The sequence below is a fragment of the Opisthocomus hoazin genome, chromosome 7, assembly GCF_030867145.1.
Source record: "Opisthocomus hoazin isolate bOpiHoa1 chromosome 7, bOpiHoa1.hap1, whole genome shotgun sequence".
NCBI lineage: Eukaryota > Metazoa > Chordata > Aves > Opisthocomiformes > Opisthocomidae > Opisthocomus > Opisthocomus hoazin.
In genome coordinates, this window is record NC_134420.1 from 1,246,637 (window position 1) to 1,262,645 (window position 16,009).

Here is a 16,009-nt window from a genome sequence, read left to right on the forward strand (position 1 = left end):
GCTGGGGGAAGAGATTGGTTGATGGTAGGCATAAATCTAGACCAGAGCATCAAACACTTTACTCCCCACGCCACCTGGAAATGGAGTGCTTACTTTGCTAAACTGGGGCTTTATGGCAGGATCATAATTTAAGATGATACTGCTGAAAGATGAGGGAGGATCAAGGGAGGAGGGGTCCAACATGCTACGGTGCTGTCACCCATGAAGTCAATCCAGAGCTCAGCAGGCTTACTAGCTCAAGCCTGGACTCATAAGCCAAGAACAGCAGAGCTGACTTGCTCTCAGCAGCCCACCTCTGCTCTCAGGCTGCATCCTGACTCTTGGTGAAGCCTGAAAGATGTATTTTACCAGCAAAAGAGCCTGCTTGGCTCCTCATGAATGGAAAAAGATGATATGCAAAAGGGATGGCATCTGAGACGAGAGAGGAGCAGAGAAATGGCGGCGAGATCTGGCACTTGGAGGCAGTGCTGACCTCCACCTTCAGCAGTGATGATAAAAGGGACACCCTGAGCCCTGCTGGACAAGGGAAACAATGGGAAACAACATGCTGAGCCCACATCTGGCACCTCTGGAATGATACCTGTTGCTGCTAAAAGCCCAGAGAGCTGGAAATACCCAGGCATTTTGTGGGCAGGTCCTGGCAGGAGCCTTTCTTTTCCCTGACAGATAGGAGGCTAAAGAAGCACTGCACAATTAGTAGTTTTATGACACAGAAAAATTTATGACAAAGTCCTTCAGTAATGAACATGTGATCGGTCCTTGCTTACCAGTGATAGAGGAAACAGCAGCTTCTGAGCAGGTAAAGTCCTGGCTGCTGGCAGGACGAGGACCATGGTGGCACACGCCAACTGCTTGTGCTGGGAGCACAGAATCTGGCACAGCAGAGAGCAGAGCCAAGCCCTGAAACGAGCTCCTGGGTGCAATCATACGAGCAACTGCAGGGACAGGGTGACGTGCGCTGGTTTACGCCCTGCTGCTGGCATCAAACTCCTGACACCCTGAAGGGAACTGCCAAGCAGTCAATGCTGGTTTATTTACCCACCAAGAGGGGACGAACACTGAGCTGTGTAACTAAATCGCTACCACAAGGTGGACTGACTGCTTCAAAGTCAGTTCAGCTACATCTCTGCTGTACCTGCAGCCAGTTTGGGAAATGTGGTGTAAGGGGCCCCAGGGGGAACAGGCAGGAAGGTGCAGAGATGAGATGTGTTCCCACCCCCTGAAATCCTAAGTGATATTTCAAGGTCTCACTAAAAGGTTGAATTAGCTGTAAACTCTTCCGGCTTTAATCACTGCATTCAGACAAGCAGGACAGGCAACCTCCTCCTCCTGCATTCCAGTTTCCCCCCTGAGCAGGAAGATGGGCTTCATGTCAGCAAAGCAGCTGAGATGCCCCCATTCTTGGGGGGAGTGCAGGCCTGTTTCCATTATATGTCATTGGCATCTTCTGTCACTGCATCTGTGCGAGACATCTTGACTCTCACTTCTGCAGCTGGGAGCGATGAGCTCTCTGAGGCAAAGGACCCTCTCAGCCCTCTGTGATGATTGTCCTTGCCATAATCTTCCTCCTCCTCCTCCTCATTCTTCTGTAGATCTTGGTCACTGTCATCATCACCATCTGCTGCATTGTCCTCAATCACTTCAACCCTCTCTCCAGCATCTGGATCCACATCAGTCTTAAACCACACAGCTTTGTAGCCATCATCTGCCACATGCCTGTCTGTCTTGAGGATAGACTTCACTTCTTTCTCATGCTCAGTCTCTTCTTCCACTTCTTTCTCTTTCTGCTCCCTGTCAAAGATGGTGGTGGAAGCTACAGAAGCCTTTGGGAGGCTATCAATTTCTACTGCATTGGAAGAGGGCAAGGAAGGCGCTGGTTGCTCTAGCACACGTGCCATCGACCGGACATTGCTGTTTTCTGACATCTCATGCTGTTTGGTGCCCACATTTGGGTGTTCACCTTGCTCATAAGATTTGTTACGGTAACTCCCAGAGAATTCCTTGGAGAACTACAGGAGGAGAGACACCTTGTGATTGTTGCGAAATGAAAAGAAATGTGGGGGAGGAGGAGGGGAAGGAGTGGCTGAAGTGACTGAGCTACTGCTCAGGAGAGCTTCAGCTTGTTTTGCAGTTAGACCTGTTTAAAGTCTGGGAAAGATACAGCTCCCTAGAACAGCTATTCTTTGTTTATTTCTGGATTTTTTCAGATAAGCACAGGCATGTTTTTCAGAGGGCTGAGCACCAGCAATGTACGCTGATTTGTACCCATCCATTCGTGGTACTGCTCTGGAGCGGGGTTCACCTCACTTGAGGTGAAGGACTGTTGTTATTCACCTGAGCTATACGCTCTGGACTCCTGTTGTAGTCAGTAGAGTCCCAACAGTCCCATCCTAAGGCAGAGACCAACATCTGGTCAGATGTATTACACCCTAAACTTCAAGTAACCAGTCTGCCAGGGACTTGAGAGAGCCAAGTAAGTAAGTAGCTCAGGCGCAGACAACTGTCTAAGCCCAGGCTTTAGGATATGGAGGGACCTTTCTCTCTATTGACTATAGAGGGAGGATGAGCAGTAGTTTGTACCACAAACACATGTTTTTCAGAGACTACCTCTGATGTGTGTCACGTTCATCCTAGATTTTGTGCTCCACAGAGCTGTGGTCCTTTCCTTACCATGTCTGCTCATCATCTACCATACAGCTCCAGCCTCAGGGGGCAGACCAGAACGGCAGCAACCACCACAGTGATGCTACCTTTGCAAACATTGTCTCAGGAGTGATTCATCACCTTCGCACACATGTGTGTCATTTTTGGACAGCCCTTCACAACCTCCTCAGATCCCACTTTCTAACACCAAGAAATTCAGGTACAAACAAGGCACTTACCTTTTTCCTTATCAAGTATTTGACTGGTTTTCCATACTGTTTATATATCAACACTCCAAGGAAGACCAAGGCAATTAGCAGCAGTGCTGCTAACGTACCACCTAAGATAGCCATATCCCGAGCAGTGTGTGTCTTATTAGAGGAGGTTACAGCTACAAGAAAAACAAACCAGTGTTACAAAGCCTAAAAATGGCAGTTACCTTTTTTAACACAACACTTCATTGTGGGAGAAGCTCCAACCCATTGTTGAAGGGCAAAGAAGCATCCTGAGCTGCAGAATGTGACCATGATATATTTAATGTCACTGAAGGCCATTTGCTTGCTGTCCTAAAAGCAGAGGGGTTTTTTTAAGGTGACCATTCACAGAATATTATAACTTCCAACGAGTTACATGAAGTGAAAATAGCATCATTCACAGGACAATGACTTTTGCCCCACGATTTAACTAAGGTAATATATATGTGACTGTATTAGGCAAGCAGAGGTTACACAGAGTAAAGCTAGGTAGGTCTTTTACTGTCCCACTTCACCCATTTGTACCAAAATGAGGTATGTTTGTACATATGTGTGTGAAAATGCAAAGCTTCCTTTAATCCGGAACATCACCTCTGATACCGATGAGCACATTAAAATAAGAAATAAAAAAGCATAATAGGAAATAGGAAAAGCTTTAAAAGGTCCCCAGGACACAAAACCCTTTCCTGCCCTTGTGTAGCTGTAGCAATACACGCCAGCCTTCTCAGGAGCAGCTCGTGCTTTCAGCCACCAGTCCGTGTACGCATATTTGGATAGAGATCAACATTACAGTGGAAAGACAGTAACTTCCTCAGGGTTAATCATCTTTGCTTGTTGTTGTCGGTGGGATTCTTTATCTTTAATTTTTCCAGCTTCACTCTGTAGTGTAAATTAGTCTCTTTAAAGTTGAATGGTGTGAACTAACACAGTTTTGTTCTCCTGCTGACCCGTTTATGACGAAGGACTTTGAATACTCCCTCTGCATTTGACTGCACCCTCTGTTTATCATTAATATGTTGGTGACTGTTTAGGTCAGTGAATTTTTGCTTTTTAATCATGTCTCCTGGGGAGTCACAGCCCACAGACTTGATATGAGACTCCACCACCCTTAACTCCTCGTGTGCTGCGCAGCACACAGTGCCTCTGTGAAAGCTAGCTCAGCTCGGTGGAGTGACCCACCTAGAGACTGGTGTGAGCTGGCTCTGGCACCAGCGTCTCGGAAACCAGAGGCCAATGTACAGTTACCACCTCCCAGAAAGAGAGCGTACTAAATATGACTCCAGTTTCTTCCTGGATATTGGAACGCTAAGTAAAGTGCTCTCCAACCATTGAATGCACATTGCTGAACACCACTTCTTAGAGCTGAGGGTTAAATATCCTACAGATTGGGCAGGCAAATGGTAATCTCAGCTCTGTTTAGGCCATTTCTGGGTGCTGGCTACAGTACAGAATAAAGCACAATTCCTCTCATGGGCTCTGAGCCATTCAGTGTCATTTCAATCTACTTTGTTGCATAGTTACCAGCATCATTATTTGGTGCTGTTTAAATAGCAAGGGCAACATTTAAAAGTTGCATAGAAGCGTTGGTACATCTGTTTGGAGTGTTTGCAGGTCTGTGTACTGACACCTGAACTAGCTCTCTGCTGAGCTGAACTGTGCGCTTAAATTGAGTTTAGGTGTTTTTTTTCCAGCCAGTGTTTTCAGCTGTAAAGTGACACTGCCTTCAGGGAATCCAAATTTACACCCAGGCACCCACGAGAAATCCCCACGGTGGTGGTGATTCAGAGGGTGAAGTAATGGAAGAGCCAAACAAAGAACTTCAATCACACATCATCATGTAGAAACCAATGGAGTCCGGGCACAATCTGTCTATCCTGGTGTGAAAATGTGTGATGTTGGTTCATCTTAATCCAAAGGATAAGAAACTTCGTAAGCTTCAAATCTCACTGATTTATAAGATCTACTGAAGAGCCATTTCTACGAAGCATGGAAGTGTAAGCTATTTATACGTCAACAAAGCCAAATGATAGGAGGAGGGTTATGCATGTAGCCTCATGCCTATCTTGCTTCTCTTGGGTCATTTCTCCTGGTAAGACCTTAAAATCTTGGAATATTAGAACTTGACCTGAGCAGAAAATGCCTTGGCTCATGAGGAAGCCTGGCTCTGTGGGAACGTGCCAACTTCAGTCCGCTCTGCGTAAGACAGGAAATAATGTTGCAGTTTTCTCTATTTTTGGCTAAAAGGGAACAATGATGTACCAAGGCACCTGCCATGATGAGACTTCCTGGGTTATTTCTGGCCCACAAACCAGCATGAAGCAACCCTAGATTTAGCTTTGGAATAGCAAGAAAAGACACTGCAATACACAGGGCTACTTAAAGTCTCAGGAGGCGGTTTGAGGCATGTGGTGACCAGATCATAAGGATGTCATTGGAGTGTTTTCTCTCTTATAGCCACCGTAGAACTGCCTGTAAGTATGGGGTTGGCCTCAGCCCAGGTCCCCAGACTTCAGTGGGTGACCTGTCATTGTCAGTTTGCCCACAGAAGTGGAAAAGACTCCCCAGTCAACTCCACAAAGCAGAAAACAGAGACACGCAGCTCACCTGTGGCAAGGAGGACCTCCACCACGATTACAGTGCTCGCCTCCTGCAGGCTCAGCGTATCTTTTCCAACAGCCTATGTGAACATGGAAAAGAGATAGCTTAGAGACTTCCTAAATCTCCAACTGACTCTCAAGGTCTGTGGTGGGTCCTTTGTGGACAAAGTACCTTGTCCGTATCCCCACAATATCCCTGCATTGTAGCTGGACAATCTGGTCACGCAGGAAGAAGAGCTCTGAAGAGTCCTCGTCCTGGACTGGAACCTGGTGCACTGTCTGTGTGCAGCTTTGCAGCACAGTGCTGTACACAGACAACGAGGTAGCGTGGGGCAGGCAGCAGCGTGTGCCACCTCTCTCTGCCCTGCCCGTGTAGCTAAGACAGTGCTACAGCCAAGCTGGTTCAGTTAGCTCCACAGGGCACGGCATTGTGCTAGTCAAGTCTTAGGGAGCCAGTTGTCACTGGCAGGCAGATGGACAAAGGGAACACCCAGCTTCTTAGAAAGTCTAAGGCTATTAACTGCTTCCTTTGACCAAAGGCTGCAGCCTTTGGAGCTGGGGTATATGGCAGCAACCATACCCTACCCCTGCCTACACATCAACCTCCAACCCCCTTGTTCGCCATCCTTTTTTTGTTAATCAGACTCAGAGTGTGGGAGGAGGGCTCCTAAAATGTCCCCAGTGACTTTTTGTTTGTCTCCAGTGATATTTTCCACAGGACTGGAGAAACAGTTTTACAGCTAGCACCAGATATAGCCTGTAGTACACAGAGTAAATCTGCAATCACTTCATCTCCCTCCATCCTTATACATTTATGATGCAAATGGTTAGGGCAAGGACTGTCCTTTCATTATATCCCTTACCTAATGGAATTCCACCCTTGGTGCTTCTCTGCTAGAAACTACCCCTTCCTTCCACGACCCTGGCAAGATAATGGAGAAAGTTGCCCTACCTCAATGGTTACAGTTCCTGGTGACTGCAGCATCACATTTGTCAGGATGAATCCATCTCTAGTTGCGATGAAATCAGTGCTGTTTTTTATGTAGTACTCAATGTTTGGGTTGACTTTCTGAAAAGCCAGAAGAGTGAATGATTAAACCCCACTGTTTGTGCTTTGCGTGCATCTTCGTAACAACCCGTTGGCAGGACTTGTCAAACACACCCGAAGTACGAGCAGGTCTGTAGAGCAATAAATCAATCGGGACTGAGGAGGCGAGAAAGGCTGAACTCAAATGTGTTCACCCTGTTGCTCAGAGTTCAAGAATGTACCCTAAAAGTGTTGCCTCCAAAAAAATCCCATCTTACCCAGCTTGTGTTGTTATCTTCAGTATTTGCCAACCAAAACACATCTATGCAAGGGACCTTGTAAATTTGATCAGTTCTGCCTTTAATACAGTGCCAAAGGGGGACGGACATGGAGAATAATACTTGTGCTGAGGTCTGCACAATTTTTTCCTTTGTGTCTGAGCTGCTATTCCTTTACTAGGTCCCCAATCTTGTTAAGGAAGCCTTAGCATCAATAAAACTAGCACTTCTCTATTTAATAGGGTGGGATGGGAATGGCTGGTCAGTAAATCTCTTCCCCTTTCCTTCTGCCAGTACGTTGTTCAAGAATGGCGCTCTCAAAATGCGTCCTTACAGGGAGAAGGTTAACAATTTCCAGCCCAGGACTACAGGTCCTTGCTAGTCTCTTGTCTTTGGACTGGCTCCTCTTCCCAGGCCAGTCCACAAATATCTTTCCTTGACCTGGCAGAGAGAGGACACCTCTGCCTAGGACCCTGCCACCCTGAATTCTTTAAGGAAACACTTCACCCAGCCCTAATTCGGATCTGGACCCGTTCACAGTATTTGCTAACTCCGGGCTCTACTCAGCATGATGCTTTGCAGTGGATCAGCTCACCTACATAGGTCTGGGTGGGACTGGCTCTTGGAAGAGAGGAGTCCAGCAGCTTCTCCACATTACAACACACCGTAAGTGGTTCTGATCTATGCGAAATTTTCAGGGAAATACAATATGGGACACTAGAGGAAAACGTGTGTTTGCCTCTCCCCACCTCCCCTTGCTCACGTTTCTGACCCTGCTTTAAACCTGAAGCAGTGAGAAGGAATGCAGGGCATGTTCAGTTTCTTACATCAGGGAAATCATCATCTGCAGCTGTTATCATCAGGGGGCTTGAAGGATCACCAGCTTGGAAGACAAAGCTTCTCGGGGCCAGACCAGCAGATACAATCCCGTTGTAGCTCTTGCTCTCAAAGTACGGTGCATAATCACTTTTATTGATGACCTTAATCTCTACAATGGCTATGGAGTATTTCTGTATGTTGTTGACCTGGGTGGCCTGGAGAGAAAGAGAGAGAGAGAGAGACGCAGATGCTAGCTTTTTCCTATTAGTGATGAGACATAAAAGGATAGGCGTGATCTGAAGCCCATTACAACTCGTGGGGTTCTTTCCATCACTTTCAGTGAGCTTTGAGGCAGGCCTGTCACAGGAGGTCTTATGGTTTGGAGTCTTGTGTTTTAGCTTGCTTCTGCTGTTGGCCCTCCCCACAGTCTTGGTTTAGCCCCAAAATCTAGATGTGGCCCTCCATAAGGGCCACATCTGGACAAATTGCCATGCTTCAGTACAAAGCAGTGAGATTCCAGCACCAGCAGGCACAGACTGCTCACCTTCGTGAGGGTTTGGGTCAGTTCAGTTACTGCCCAAGAGTCTGCACCTTCCCAGGTATGTACGTGCAGGGAGCGCTTTCCAACTCCCTCCTTTCCTCTTGAGCTGTAGCCAGAAGACGAGCTTGTCTGTAGGGTTGAGTTACATGAACTACCATAACACAAGCTCCAGTCATGCCTGAAGAAAGCCTTCCAGTCATGCTGCTCCGTACTTTCAGCTCAGTAGGATCTCCCATTCAATTAATTTGCTTTCATGTTGCAACCCACACAACAGGGAAAAATGCATCTTCACTTCTGCAGGAGCTTTGCATGCAAGTTGGTATAAGACATTGGTCAAATACTAGGCCCTTCCAAAACAAAGGGTGTAACTGAGTTAGATTCAATTATTAGTGTAATTGAGTCCTGCCACATCAAGCCTGCTGCTTCTTAGAAAGCCAGCTATGCTGGGTTGTTGTCTGCAATGTCATCAGACTTACCATGACTTGCAGTAGGTACGAGTCTGTGGAAGTTGCTGCTTTGTTCATCGTTAGATTCCCTGTGTCTGCATCCACAGCAAATACTTCATCCGCATCCCCTAAAGAAAATGGAAAGACTATTCAATCATCAGCCAGATACCTTAGTGGAGTGACCTGGTACTCACCGACTCATTTTTTTGCATCTTAGTGACAATACCACCAGGGCATAACGCTGTTTTCCTTGCCTGCCTGGCTGCTCCAAGGGCTGGCAGTGCTGGCCAGGCATTCAGAGGGACTCAGACCAAAAGTACCGAGAAGAGGTGTGTGAACCCAGCTAGATGAGGTAGGCCAGCAAGGCTCTGCATTTCCACTGCCTAGGCCCAGATGCAGCCAGCTTAAACTCTGCTAAATGCCTAGAGACTTTGGTGCAATTTGAGGACTGAAGGTCTCCAGTTCCCTAACCCTAACTGAACCCAAACTGCACTTCAGGACAGAGAAGGGAAGGATTATTCCTATTTTAAAGGGAAGAAACCAATCTACATTAGGGAAGGATTATTCCTATTTTAAAGGCAAGAAACCAATCTACAAAGCATAGTTGAGTGGGGATTCATCTCAAATAGCTCTAGGCATCTAAAGGTAAGACGTGTCGGCCTGACCTCGTTACCTGTATCGTGAACCTATATAGGTTCTTTCATGTATTTATTATCAGGAGGATATTCACAGATGTGGTGCTGTGTGGCATAGGTAAAGGGAGATGAACAAGTGATTGCTCCACCCGACCAATATGATCTACGTTTGCCTTGACAGTTATTCAAAACCCCACTATTGTTTAAAAAAAAAATCCTTTGAATGAAATAAATGGCCCAATCAATGCCTGAGCAATCAGTTGACAGCATTCAAGTAATCTTTTTGAAATCAAGACTTCAACAGGGCAGATTAGATAGCAGCAATGTGATGGGGAATAAAATCATAATTCTTGGCAATGAATGAAAATTATGCTGCTGATGTGGGAATTTCAGGTTCAGCTCAAAGACTGAATGAAAGTGGTGTGACCAGACTGGCAAAATCAAATCTAAGATGATAAAACTTGTCTCATCTCCCAAAAAAATTAAGTCCTTTTGAAACAGATTTCATTGAGATTGGTTCGTGGGACTGTAACTCTCTTTTTTGTCCTCTCCGTACAGTCCATTTCTTCTGCAACAGTGCATCTAGTTATGTTTCTGTGGCACAAACAGAGGGGCAAATTCCCAGGCCCCCAACTCTCCAGTGCTGTGGAGGATATCTCCTCTTGGCAGGTAACGTAGGGGACATGAGAAACGCAGTGTGTGGAAGGTGACAACTTCTACTCACCGCTGACGATACTGTACACGATTTTTTCATTTAAAGTGTAGTCAGGATCAATAGCATAGATAGGCCCTGGCTCTAGGATGAGTGGTTCCATCTGCAACAACAAAGAAAACCATTATATAGCACATTACAGCACCAGATCAGCATTTGCAGCATTCCCCCATCACAGCGGGGCTCTGGTGGTTTTGTCTGGGCAGAATGGCACTTATTGCTGGGAAATGGCTGTAACAGGGCAGAGGTGAGACAGCCTGGAGCAAACGGTTTTCCAGCTCTCACCTCTCCTGTGTCGTGCTGCAGGAACAAGGGCAAGCAGTGCTGCTTGGGGGGGACGGGGACCTCCACTTTCCAGGATGATGGAGGCTCCCTGTCATGCTAAGGCACCTGCTTTATGACTGCAGATCAGCATGAGCTCATCAAAATTATTAGGCACTACCCACTGGGAATAGCACCTGGATATTGTCTGAGAATAACATCAAGGATACTGTTGGATCATGCCAGCTTACCGAAATCTCAGAGATGTTGACCCTCCCAGTATAGGGGCTGCTGATGCAAATGCTGTTGTCCGTGTTAATGAAGGTACAGGGTAGGAACCAGGGTGGTCTGGTGTCAGTTTGTTCAATAAATATGTTGATTGTTGCATTAGCTGTGTTGGTGGTGTCAGAGCTGCCCACAGGCCTGTCCTGTACCCAAAGGCAAAGCATACTCGTGAGATGCAAGTTTTATGCCAAAAGAAGAATCCATCTGCAAAAGCCAGTGGCCCAGGGTCTTTTACCTGTTGCAGCTCCCTTCTGTCTAAGGCTTAGCAGTTTATGTGAGATTAGCTAAAGCAGTGAATTATCTCATTCTGCTGACAAAGGTGGACTGAATGCAAGGCTGGACACAGTCCTTGTGTAATTACTGAGGGTGGAAGCCTGCTCCCAAATCGCTGCCCCCCGTATCCACCCTCCCTCCTGCCATCCCAGAGATCTCCCCTTCAGAGTTACCCTTCAGTTAAGAGAGACTGGGGCAAACAAGGCATTTTGTTCCTCCTGAAGGACTTACCCTTGCACACAAGACCAATATTGTCCATTTAATTTTCTCATAGTCCAATGCTTTTTGTAAATAAATTTCTGGGTTATTAACTCCTTTTATGGCAAAATAACCATCTGTGCCCTGGAGGGGGGAAAAAAAAAAAGGAAAAACCCTACTAGCAGACTCAACCACAGACATGTTCAAAATACTGCTCTCTGCTGTGTTTGTCATCCCAGTCAGACCTGTAAGCCTGGGGACCTGGCGGACGGGCAGTGTGAGAATGATAGATCTGTTTAGTCTTTGGTATTGCACACTGGAGCCGCCTGGCTTGTCAGAAAGGTTTGTTCATGTTCCTATGAGCTTTCCTCTCCAAGATCCCCTGCTTTGCCTGCCTACCTGCTCAGCAGGTACTGGATGAAATCTTTTACCTCATTTCTTTCCTACACTCCGCGGGTTGCCAGCAATCCTTGATTCTGGGTCTGTGACAGCCAAGCAGTCTCACTTCCATGCACAAAACAGATCAAAGACGACTCAGCCTCCGAGAGCTGGCAAGACCACTTGCCTTAGTCTAGCACAGCTGAACTTTGGAAGCTACTGTAAAGCTAGATTGAAACAACATAAGTTGCATTTTACTCTGTAACTTTCTGCACTTGCTTTAGTTCTCCTTTAATCTTATGTCTTGACTAGAACTCTGGATTTCTAAATGGTCCCATAGCTGAAATTCAAAAACTTGTGGTTTCTGTTCACAACCCTTAAAATCCCTGGGGTTATGGAGGTAGTGGAGGCAGAATGTCAGACACTCTGGTCCCTCCACAATAATTTTAAAAAATTTAAACATACATTTCGTTTTTCTCTTGAATTTACTGTTTTTTGTTTTTTAGTTTCTAGCCCTTGCATTCTAGGCTGGCATCAATTTAACTGTGCGTACGACTAACTTCCCATGTTATCAAGCAAACCTCTAAAGAGCAAATAACCTAAGGCTCTAAACTGGGGCCTGGAGAAAGTGGAGCCTGCTTTCGGCTTTGCCAAAGGCTCTCTGTGTGATCTTCGGCAGCTCGTGTTCTCTCCGCCCTGCACTGACGCTGTGGCAATCAGGACAATAACTCCTCCTTTCCCTGTCCGACTCGGGCAGCTCTGAACTCTGTGAGGTACAAAGGTCTCTCCCGATATGTTTACAGACCATCCCAACAAGGCTTCCCTAGATCATACGGCTCACAATATCCTAGATGAGAGTTTAATCTGAACAGTGGAATAAAAGCACGAGCAGTAAAAGAATTCAACACCCGCAACGTCCGCTGCTCAGTTCTGCTAACCAAACCAAGGCTTGGTTTTTCCAAAAGACGTACCTCTTCCAGAAGCTGGCCGAGAACTAAATGCGATACAGTGACCTAAGCCTCAGAGTTGGGGCTTTTCTGAATTAAACACAAAGACTTCTCCAGAGCGACCATTTTCTCCCCAAAGAACAAAGGTGCTCACCGGCACGACTGTCGTGAGTTCGTAATATATGGTGTCCAGGTCAGCATCGCTAGCGCTTAAATCTTCACGGGCTACAACGGTTGCATTCACTTTTGTATCCTGAAACAAAGTTGCTGCAGTTATTCTCTCTGTGAAACGGGCTGAGGACTTCTCCCTGCTAACCCTTGCTTAGCCCCACAGCTCTGGGTGAGCCAGTGCCCTCTTCGCTCCCACAAAACGCTCACCTCAGGAACAACCGCAGTGAGATTCGTTTGCTCGAACTCTGGGCTGTTATCATTCACGTTGAGAATGGTCACAATGATTTCCAGAGAATCGCTCTGCAGCAAGGGTAAAGCGAGAGCATCAAAGGCAGAGGTAAGACTGTTAGGGGCTGCTCCTGATCTGCAGAGCGGGCAGAGGAGATGGCGTGAGGAGCACAGCTGGATGGGCAGGGGTTTGCAGGGTGTGGGGTTTGTTCCCGTTCGCAGAGCCTCGGCCGCTCTCTCCAGCTGTGAGAGGAGTGTGCATCTCCGCAAAGAAAAGTACAGCTCCTCACGCCGGTCTGCGGACTAGGAGCAGGGGGAAGGACACGCTGCCCTGCAGCACCTTGTAACCGGGCTGAGTGTTTGGAAAAGCACTCACCTGCCCAGCAGAGTCCTGGCAAATCAGGTACACCAGCAGCACGGTGTCTGTCTGCACGCAAAAACAAAAACTCAGCCATTGCAGACACAAGGCAAAATGTGCTAACTCTTCCTGAAGTAAATGAGACGGAGAAACGTATCGCTGAATCAGAAATGCTGCTGGGCTTTATCTTCTTTCCAGGCATATCTAACTTTTCCTTTCTTTCCTTTACACCCATCTACCAGCGCCAGAACCTTGTTTATAATGGAGTCAGAGCAAACCAACCTTCCAGCTTCTCGGCCTGTGATTCCTATAACATGTCGGCAGAGCTAAGCAGCCATTTTCTCGCACTTTGGGTGAATTCAGAGATTTCTTTTTAAATTGAACGAAACAGAAATGTACCATGCAGCAAGTGCTGTATCGTCTGCAGGGTGTTAACTCTGTCTGTTGTTCTACACTCAAATAAATGTGGGTTTTTACATTAGGGAAATGCAGCTTAAGGATGTTTGTGGCTGCGTACAGGGTGCTCCAGGAAGGTAAAATAATTTAGCAGCAATCTAACTGAACACACTGACCTTTTATACTGCCTTTACGCTTCACACAAGATCACCTCACTGCTCAGAGCTGTGTTTTCTATAGGCAAACAGGGATCATTTTACATGAGTCCTGGAGAGCTCTGAACACTACAGTTGTCACATTTTTGGTTTTAAAACTTCCCCTTGCTTTAATTCAAACAGTTTCACTGAAGGAAGAGGACAGCAGGCACACCATGCATCCCCCTCCTCCCTATACTCAGCTTGTCGAAGGGCTGACCACCCAAGAAGTGAGCTCAAACCCAACTGAAACAGGATTATTTTTCAAAGTTATTTCCTAGATCCTTTAGAAATGGGTTACGAACCCCTGGAAGTCCAAGACCCCAGACTGAAACTCCTTGCATCCCAGCATTACCCATCCCATCCTTACAGCCTGCCAGCTAAAGGCTTACCTCGTAGTCCACGCTTCGGTTCAGCTGCAGCTCGGACCCCTGTATGATGAAAAAACTGGCATCGTGGGAAGTAGGATCAATCATTACAGTGAAGCCTGGTTCCACATGGATAGTGGTCAACACGTAGCCAAGAGGGTTATTTTCATAAACACTCGGTTTGCTATTTTCGACAGAACATCCTGGAAAAACACACAAACGAGACAGAAAATTGCCCAGGGATTCACATTGTGGCAGAGCTGGGTGAGATATGAGGCCCGAGACCCCTCTGGTTACCATTGGAGAGAAGGTTGTTGAAAAAAGCTGTCTCGGAGTAAGAGTGTGAACATCTCCCACCTATAATGGTGCAACCTGCTGCCCTGGGGGTTATTCCTCTGTGGTCGTGGACCTCCTGCAAGGGCTTACCTTGTTGCTGTGCCGAAACCTGTGTTGTGCAGAGCAGCAGCAAGAGCACAGAAGCGAGGAGCCAGTGAGAAACAGCCATGGTTAGCTGCCAGTTGGTGAACAAATCCCTGTTTCTGATTAAGCTGATCCTCTTCTCTCCCTGTTTCTCCCAGTGCCGTCTTCTGTGTTCACTGCTTCACGAAGGCAAAAAATAGCAGCTGGCTGGAGCGGATTGCTGCAGGTCAACCTTTGCCTCTTTGCCTCATTGGATGACTTATTGAAAGACAATTACCAGTCACGGAACATGATAACGCATAAATTTCTGTCTCTACTTTGTTCCTGGGTCTTTCCCATCCCAAACTCACTGTAGCAACAAGGATATATTTGAAGCATTTCAGAATTCAGAGCCAGACCCCCCCGAGATGAGCATGAAGGAGGACAAGGGCTGACACTGGGTAAGCTCTCTGCATACTCCAGGCTCTCCCAGAGGGGAGGAAGCGGGCAGGTTTGCATTTCTGATGTGTCAGAGGTAAGGTCTGTTTTGGTCAGATCATTTCCTGGAAAAAGGCGTAATGATGCTACCATAGCCCTTATATCTTGTTTGTTTTAGCCAGGCTTTTTCTGCACGGCCCACATTCCCCTTTATCATGGTTTTGGCTCTCCAGCCCGTAACTTACGGTTTCTCTCTTCTAGTTGCAGTCTGTCATGTTGTTCCTGAAAAACAAATATTTTTCTTTTAGGAAAAAAAATTTAAAAGCTAGCTCTCAAATGTCTTACCTTTATTTCTGGAAAAGGCAAAGGTTTCAGTGAAGACAAAGCCATTGTGGCTGCTCTTTTGTTTGGATGGAAAAGGAAGGAGCTAGGCCTTGGGTAAATTCTTGGGTTGAGATAATCCGTTATGTTTCAGAGACAATCTTGTTATTCCCAGCCAGTACCCTTGCAAGGTGAGCAGAGCAGATCCAGAGACAGCGACTGGGCTCAGCTGCAGCCCAGTGATTACCCAGCAACTTCGCAGGAACAACGCATGTCCCCTTCTACCAGTTGCCAGCAGGGGCTCTTTGTAGGGATGCTCCCCAGAATCTCCATCCAGGCTCTAATTAGTGACATCTCAGCAGCTTCCTGAAGCCTCAACGGCAAGCTATTCTGCTGTCTTGTCCTGTCTTTTCCTGAGCCTGTGTAAATTTTTCCAAACCAAATATCATGTGGCAAGGCACTTGGCCACTCACGCAAAGAAGCAGCACTGTTTCAGCTCACCTATTGTGTAGGAGGAAAAGGGGACAGCTGCTCTCACTGCTCCTTTCAAAACCCCAGTTGATTTCAGAAAGCTCTCACATGCTGCATTTTAGCCAGGTGGCCGTTAGTGGCTTAACAAAATCCAGCCTGTCACCACTCCTTCCAAAAGTCCTCCAAAAGGTTGCTTCCCTAGCAGAGACTTCCTACGGACCAAAGTAAACCCGCGCCGAGATCCACGGCAGCAGCACCTCAGCATCACAGCAGGGGAAGGGGCGCGCAGACGGCCGTTTGCGAGGGACCAGCTTCTCTGCAGATGTCAGGTGCATCGTAAATAGCGAAAACTAAGGGCGCAGGGTGGACTG

The 16,009-nt window shown here is 46.9% G+C and overlaps 1 protein-coding gene across 2 annotated transcripts; it reads right to left on the minus strand.

The window, feature by feature from the left end:
* Nucleotides 1–421: 421 nt before the first annotated feature.
* On the minus strand, nucleotides 422–15,738 carry CDHR5 (cadherin related family member 5). 2 transcript variants are annotated; one of them, XM_009931519.2, is made up of 15 exons: nucleotides 15,669–15,738; nucleotides 14,436–15,128; nucleotides 14,034–14,212; nucleotides 13,070–13,120; nucleotides 12,673–12,765; nucleotides 12,449–12,547; nucleotides 11,003–11,113; nucleotides 10,465–10,641; nucleotides 9,965–10,055; nucleotides 8,636–8,733; nucleotides 7,627–7,833; nucleotides 6,447–6,563; nucleotides 5,502–5,574; nucleotides 2,883–3,034; nucleotides 422–2,009 (listed from the first exon to the last, which is right to left on the minus strand). In XM_009931519.2, the coding sequence occupies exons 2-15, from the start codon at nucleotides 14,512–14,514 to the stop codon at nucleotides 1,428–1,430; spliced, it is 2,109 nt and encodes a 702-aa protein (XP_009929821.2). In that variant the 5' UTR covers nucleotides 14,515–15,128; nucleotides 15,669–15,738; the 3' UTR covers nucleotides 422–1,427. The 2 variants fall into 2 exon arrangements, with proteins under 2 accessions (XP_009929821.2, XP_075281222.1); XM_075425107.1 differs by lacking the exon at nucleotides 15,669–15,738 and having other exon boundaries at nucleotides 14,034–14,503.
* Between the last annotated feature and the right edge of the window lie 271 nt (nucleotides 15,739–16,009).

What these genes read in the sequence shown, in the direction of transcription:
- CDHR5 (XM_075425107.1), bottom strand. Translation starts at nt 14,309, where the DNA reads ATGGTAACCAGAGGGGTCTCGGGCCTCATATCTCACCCAGCTCTGCCA. An exon ending in CGTGTACAGTATCGTCAGCG is followed by an intron (nt 8,734 to 9,964) that starts GTGAGTAGAAGT and finishes CATTTTCTTTAG; the next exon opens with GGGATGCGGATGAAGTATTT. An exon ending in CGTACCTACTGCAAGTCATG is followed by an intron (nt 7,834 to 8,635) that starts GTAAGTCTGATG and finishes CTTTCTCTCCAG; the next exon opens with GCCACCCAGGTCAACAACAT.